The sequence below is a fragment of the Nuphar pumila genome, chromosome 6 (genome assembly GCF_984573655.1).
Source record: "Nuphar pumila chromosome 6, dmNupPumi1.hap1.1, whole genome shotgun sequence".
In the NCBI taxonomy this organism is placed as follows: Eukaryota; Viridiplantae; Streptophyta; class Magnoliopsida; order Nymphaeales; family Nymphaeaceae; genus Nuphar; species Nuphar pumila.
The window spans coordinates 111,408,265-111,415,899 of record NC_143254.1 but is presented as its reverse complement, the minus strand read 5'-3'; the positions used below and the strand labels follow the sequence as shown (position 1 = coordinate 111,415,899).

General features: G+C 40.3%; 1 protein-coding gene across 1 annotated transcript; it reads right to left on the bottom strand.

Moving 5' to 3' along the window:
* Window positions 1-556: 556 nt before the first annotated feature.
* On the bottom strand, window positions 557-7,252 carry LOC149835726 (eukaryotic translation initiation factor 4B3-like). Its single transcript, XM_090008711.1, has 2 exons — window positions 6,072-7,252; window positions 557-1,022 (listed from the first exon to the last, which is right to left on the bottom strand). The coding sequence occupies exons 1-2, from the start codon at window positions 7,175-7,177 to the stop codon at window positions 953-955; spliced, it is 1,176 nt and encodes a 391-aa protein (XP_089864837.1). The 5' UTR covers window positions 7,178-7,252; the 3' UTR covers window positions 557-952.
* Between the last annotated feature and the right edge of the window lie 383 nt (window positions 7,253-7,635).

Below are 7,635 nucleotides of genomic sequence, written 5' to 3'. Positions count from 1 at the left end.
CCTGATTCTAACAAGACCTAGGTTGGATCATTCTGATTTACTTTCTCATTTGAATGAGAAAGTGAATCTGATTTGTATAAGCAGCAGAACATAAAAAGTTGAGCTGTGAGAAAGTGAATCCCATTTGCCTTGGAAAATGCGAGTGATTCTGAATCATGTTTTCTGAAAGGAGTTATATCCTCTGTTTCCCATAGATGTATCCCTTCTCTTTTGGTTGAATCCTCTTCAACCTAAATGTAATCCTTTCTCTCTTTTAATGAGAAGGGTCCAACCAGCAAATGCACAACAATACACTATCTTGGAAAGCAGCTACCACGTTTTTGAGAAGATAAGAGGCAGTTGTCATCATGACTAATTCTACCCCAAAACATGACTTGAACTAATTCGGCCACAAATAAATATACGGAGCACCCCATAATTCATTAATTAAGGCAAATCCAGTTTTCGTTAACCACTTTCAAGCCGGCCACCAGTTTCATGCAAGAGGCGTTCACTCTCACACCATCCACAATGATCTGGACTCGCTCCCAGCAAATCGTTTAACATATCCATCAGAAACAGGAAATGAATCCATAAATACCAACTGAATCCCTTTGAATAAGTCATTCCACGTCCCAAACAAACACAGACCAATACAAGTCATCTTCATCCAGGAGAAACAATTTGAGCCAAAACAGAGGGAAGAAAAGGAAAAAAAAAAGAGAGAATTCTTGTGTTCATACAAATATCTGAAAATAGTAGAAATCACTAACTACCAAAACTGACTCGGTTCTGCATCCTGCAGCAACCCTGATGATAAACTAAAACCCAAACATAAAAAGAATAAGGGAATCATCAAGCGATGATTTTTTTTCTCCTAATAATAAGCTCCAGAGATTCCACAGTTACATCCTCGCAGAAGCTTTTTGTGTATATCATGATCAATACCATAATGAAGAGGCTTCTGTTCCCTTCAGTTGCTTGCAGCTCCTTCCACTCCATCACTGCCTTCTGCTCTCTCTACGCCATCAACTTTTCGGATCCTACAGTTGTATAGAAGTCATTAGAAAGTATAGAAGATAAAAAATAAAAGATATAAATGCAAGATGCGCCACACCCAAGAGGGAGCCAGATTTCAGCATCAACTTGAAAACCTGAATAATCATCTCAATGAGACCAAGTTGTTCTATGTTCGTGCAAGATCTGTTCCTCAGCTCTAAATTAGGCATAGTTAAAGCACGTTTCAATCCAGTTACTGATAATAAGCATTAAAGAAGATTAAAGTTTGGTTTGGCAACATCTATCTATGGATTAATATTGGTTTGGCAGCATTGAGATCAATGTTGTTAAAAGCGTGTCTCAAGGTGCAAAAGGTGTGCCTCGAGGTGCACAGAAAACGCGTAAATGCCATGAGGCGTGCACCTCATTGGGTCAAATGGGGCCGCATTGATGTTGAGTCAAATCCCCCATTTGACCCAAATTAGGGGTGGCCCTCATTAGGGCACTTCTCTCTCTCTCTCTCTCTCTCTCAAAGGAGGAGGAAGAAGAAAAAGAAAGAGGAGAAGGTATTCTCATCTCTCTCTCTTTGATCTTCTTCTTCCCCTGTTCTTGAACAATCGGGCCTGTTAATCAGAAAATTACTTTGTTCTTATTAATTAATTAATTAATTATATTGATTTAGTAATTCATTGATTTGTTGCTTATTTGTGTTTTATACGAGCGACATGCTATTCGTATTATTTAATTGTGTTTACTATGTACAACTGTGTGGTGTATAGCATTATGTTGTCCTTTATACAAATATGTAGAACGGTTCTTGCTAGTTATTGTGATTTTTTGGAAGATTGTTTATTAAAATATCCAATTACTCATTAATAGTATATAAATGATGCATTTTTATTTTTGCTTTTTTATTTGGCCAATTTTTTAATAGTTTTTGTGAAGCTTATGCGTTACACTCGCTTCATGAGCAGGTCTTGCACCTTGCTACGCCTCAACGCCATTCACAACATTGATTGAGATTCAATGGAACTATAATATGAGTGAAACCAAAGTGATACATGCGTCAACATACAAAATTTGGCACTGAAAATTATCCCCAATCAACAACAGATCATCAGCTATACAGAATGCTTCCAATCATGTGAATGACCTTCTAATAGCAAGCACTTCAAAAGCATCACTTGCGGCACCTATGGTTCATGGCGGTACATTTGAGGCATGAACCAATGATATGAATGACCTTCTAATGATCAGAACATCTTCATGAAGATGCTCCATTACTTGGCTGGAAAATCTATTATCATAACTATTGCATACTATCCCTTAACAATGATGTATGCATGAACCAATGATATGAATGACCTTCTAATGATCAGAACATCTTCATGAAGATGCTCCATTACTTGGCTGGAAAATCTATTATCATGACCATCTAATAGCAAGCACTTAAAAAGCATCACTTGCAGCATTTTTGTTTGTGGATGACACCTAAGTTTCACCCCAAACGGTATACTGTCGCAAAATTCCCATGAATGGGGTCGCCTATGGTTGATGGTGGCACACTTGAGGTATGAACCAATGATATGAATGACCTTCTAATGATCAGAACATCTTCATGAAGATGCTCCATTATTTGGCTGGAGAATCTATTATCATAACTATTGCATACTATCCCTCAACAATGATGCTAATACTACTACAGTTGCTGTTTCCTTGTAATCATAACCATTTGCAGAATATCCACAATTTGAAATAACCCCCACACATTCTTCCAAAGAACTATCAAGAAAATGAGTTTCTCTCAACTAGTGTGAAGACCCTAGCACACTTCTCACATGCAAAGATCGACATAATTTCAGATGACATACCTAAACATGTAATAACTTAAAGATGTGATTTTTGAATAACATTTTTTATCTATATTATCCCAACACAATGCATTCGCTAAACAAAATAGACATCTCTTAAAGCTTAAACCATATTCTCATGTACAATGATGCAAAACATTAAATACATTCATAAGAATAGCACTTTCTTCAGCCGTACAATACAGCAAAGCATAATAAACGTAGTAGAAGGCCATCCAAGTTATCTCGTTAGGTGGATTTCACTTCTTCTGATCATCAAGATCCACCAAACCAAGGATCAAGTTTGTACCGAACTTCACTCTAAACACTATTTTCATTTAGGATAAATATAATGAGCTAATGCAGTTTCCATGTTGGCTTTCATCCTCCTAATTCCAGGCTTTGTTAACATAAAAAAGGAAAATAAAAACATAAAGAAAAACTTGTAAAAGCAATATTAAGATTAATCAAGTTGAACATTAGTAAGAAATCTATTCTCCAATTCCAGTTGCCATAAAAAAGCAATGGACGTTTAGGTATCAAATCTACTCAAGTGAACAAAAATTTGGTTACACCGTCTCATCGACTTCCTATCACCAAGATGGATGATACTCAACACCGCAACAAAATCAATATGTCCTCACGTTGATGATGATGAATCAGCAAAGGATTGATGATGAATCAACAGGGGATGAAATTTGGGTGGCTTCTCATGAGCTAAACTGGCACTAATAAACCGATTTTAGTTGGAACATAACAGCTTGTACCTTTATCAGAATAATTTCCCCAAGATTTTTACTGTCCTTTTTTTCTGTTATGTTGGCATCCGGTTATTATAACAAAGAATGGAACATCAGCCAATGCAGATTTCTCCAACAGCAGAGAAAATAGACCAACAATTCATTCAAAACAAGAAGCACCAATCATTCACAGAAAATCATATACAACAAAAACAATGTATAGATCTGATTAACCCTTTGCGCCTAGTTGCTTACGTATTTAGTCAGAATAAATCAGATGTGCGTCTTACATCTACAACTAAATGTTTTCTGGAAAGTAGGAATAAGATAGCGGGTGGTATGAGAAAAGTAGCTAAGGAGGTATTGGGTGAGTCTAAAGGCGGTGCACCACTAGGTAAGGATACATCATGGTGGAACGAGGATGTCAAATTAGCTATTAAGGTTAAAAGAGAGTGTTATAGAAATCTAAGTAAGAGTCGTGATAATGAGAATTTGGAGAAGTATATGATAGCAAAGAAGGAAGCTAAAAAAGTTGTTCGAAACGCGAGGGCTAAGGTATATAAGGAGGTTTATGACAAGTTGGATACCAAAGAAGGCGAGAAGGATATTTATAGGCTTGCAAAGATGAGAGATAGGAAATCGAAGGATTTGGGTATGGTTAGATGTATCAAAGATGAAACGCAAAGGGTTTTAGTCAAAGATGAGGAGATTAAGGAGAGATGGAAAGATTATTTTGATAAGCTATTTAATGATAGTCATGCTCAAGATCTTGGAGACTTCTCCATTCCTTTTCATGAGATAAATCGTGACTTCATGCGCAAGATTCAAAAGAAAGAAATTGCAGAGGCTTTGAAGAAAATGAAATCAAGAAGGGCAGTTGGCCCAGATGGTATACCTATCGAGGCTTGGAAATGCTTGGGAGAGAAAGGTTTAGAATGGTTGACAAATCTTTTTAACTTGATTTGGCGAACAAATAAGATGCCTAATGAGTGGAGAAAGAGTACTTTGGTGCCTTTATATAAGAATAAGGGTGATATACAAGATTGCACAAACTATCGTGGTATAAAACTCATGAGTCATACTATGAAACTTTGGGAGAGGGTGATTGAGTCTAGGTTGAGGAAGGTTGTCATGATATCGGAGAATCAATTTGGTTTTATGCCTGGAAGATCAACTATGGAAGCTATACATCTTCTTAGACAACTTATTGAAAGATATAGAGAAAGGAACAAAGATTTGCATATGGTTTTTATTGATTTAGAGAAGGCATACGATAGAGTACCTAGGGACGTTCTCTGGTGGACAATGATGAAGAAAGGTGTTTCTCTCAAGTACATTAGTATAATTAAAGATATGTATGAAGGAGTAGTAACCAATGTCCGCACTTGTGGAGGGGTGACAACCAATTTTCCGATAACGGTTGGGTTACATCAAGGATCTGCTTTAAGCCCTTTCCTATTTGCGATAGTGATGGATGAGCTTACGAGATCAATTCAAGAAAATGTACCGTGGTGTATGTTGTTTGCTGATGATATTGTTTTGATTGATGAGTCTAGAGCTGGGGTTAATGCTAAGTTAGAATTATGGAGGCAGACATTGGAAGCTAGAGGTTTTAAGTTGAGTAAGAGTAAGACTGAATATATGGAATGTCGGTTTAGTAAGCAACGAAGTAGTGATGGGAGTGTAGTGAAGCTTGGTGAGCAAGATATACCGGTGAATGATTATTTCAAATATTTGGGATCCATCATTCAAAAGTATGGAGAAATTGATGGAGATGTAAATCATAGGATAAAGGTTGGGTGGATGAAATGGAAAAGTGCTACTGGAGTGCTGTGCGATCGTAGAATGCCATTGCGGTTGAAGGGAAAGTTTTATAGGACGACTATTAGACCCGCTTTACTTTATGGTACGGAATGTTGGGCTGCCAAGAGACATCATATTCAAAAAATGAGTGTAGCTGAGATGCGGATGCTTAGATGGATGTGTGGAAATACAATAAAAGATAAGATTCGGAACGAAGAGATACGTAAGAAGGTAGGTGTTGCACCCATTGAAAATAAGATGCGAGAGAATCGTTTACGGTGGTTTGGTCATATTCGGCGAAGGCCTAATGATGCTCCAGTTAGAAGGTTGGAGAAATGGGAAAATATATTAGTTAAAAGAGGTCGGGGTAGGCCTAGGAAGACTTGGATGGAGATGATAGGAAAGGATATGAATGCTTTGAACCTCACCGAGGACATGGCGTTGGATAGAAATGATTGGAGGAAAAGGATTCATGTGGAAGACCCAAAATGAATTTCTTTTTTGGTTCATATCGCTGACCCCAATTGTTTTGGGATGAAGGCGTAGTTGTTGTTGTTGTTGTTGTTGTTGTAGTTACATCCAGAAAAAGAGAAATTCGGTCACAATGAAACAAATATAAGTTTGACATTTACTTCAATCATAGATCTCCATTCAACCAAAATATGGAAATCTAAATGAGATTGAATCATTAAAAGCTCACCTCCCAGGGCCATCGGTTGACTCAGGCTTCCTCCAACTCGTTCCGTACCGATCGTCATGAGAACTCGCCCTACCATTCCCGAAATCTTTCCTCCCAAACGAGCCCTCGCTCCGCTCCAACCGCTGCGGAGCTGAATCCACGTCCTCAATTTTCACCGACTCAAGCTTCTCGTCGATCTTCTTCCAGTTCTGCCCCTTCTCCGCCAAGACGTTCTCCCTTGGCCTTGCCTCCCCGAACGGGTTCGAGCCTTTCGTCCTTTGCAACCCCGAGCTCTGAACCTGCAGGTCCTCCTTCCCATTCAACGGCAACGTCCTCGGCTGCAGGACAAGCCGTGGCCGCCCAGCAGAGCCCGAACCCGAACCCGAACCGTTGGCATCTTCCCCCTTCCTTCCCCAAGAATCGGAACCAGCGGCTCCGCCAAACATCTCAAACCCTGGCCGAGAACGGCCTTCCCTCTCCCTGTAGCCACCAAATCCGCCACCAGAGGATGCAGATCTGCTCTTATTCGAACTCCAATTATCCAATTCGTCCGCCTTCGACTGCGATTCGAAGAAACCCCTCTCCCGCCGCTCCGGCAACGCCTTCTTTCCAGCGCCCCAGTCATCAATCTCGTCAGCGCGAGATGGAACCAAATCTCTAGCACCAACACCGCCAGCACCGAGGCGGCCATTCCCGTTGCCGCAGCTGCGGTCACCTCCAGCACCACCGCCGTTTCCGAATCCATTCTGGCCATAGGATCGGAATCCACCGCCGAGTCTTCCGCGTTCAAGATCCTCGGGTGAGCGTTGGCGGGGGGCGGTGGGGAGGAGGATGAGCTCGTTGGGGGTGAGGCCCGTGGGCTCGGCTGCCCGGGATTTGGCGCCGTGAGTGACGACCTTGCCGGTGGTGAACTCAGAGAGCGAGATGGGCTGCGACTTCTTCTTGCGGGAGGGCTTGGACTTGGCGGCGATGGAGAGCGAGGGGAACTCGGAGAGCGCCGCGTCGTTCAGGCCCTCCTCTTCTTCCTGGCCCCGCTCCTGATGCATCCGCTCGAGCGCCTCGCTCTCTTCAGCCTCGAGCGCCCACGCCCCTGCCTTCGCCCATGCCGATGCTGTCGTCGTCCCCATCCTCTCTCTCTCTCCTATGCCTCTTCTCTCTTTCGCTACCTTTCTTTTTCCTCCACCTTATTTTTTAGGCCCTCTTTTCCTCCTCACAGAGGGTCTCTAATGTTATCAGTATCGGTCGGACTGTATCTGTCGATACGAATCGTATCTGCAGAAAAACGATACGATTCACAGGTGAATCGGTTATTTTTAATAAATGCAAAAAATACTAAAAATTTATTTTTAATATTATTTTAATAGTTTTAACACGTGTCATGTTATTATTGATACGTGATATTTTTATTTATTTATTTTTAGCATACAGAATGATAGTATCGTGTCGGCCGATGCAGCCGAATCGGTGACAAACGATTTATTTTTAATTAATTTTTATTAATATTTTCTTATAAAAATAATTTTTATATTTTTTTTTAATTTATTTTTTATTGCCGAGATTTTGCCGAAAAAAATGCGAGATTTAT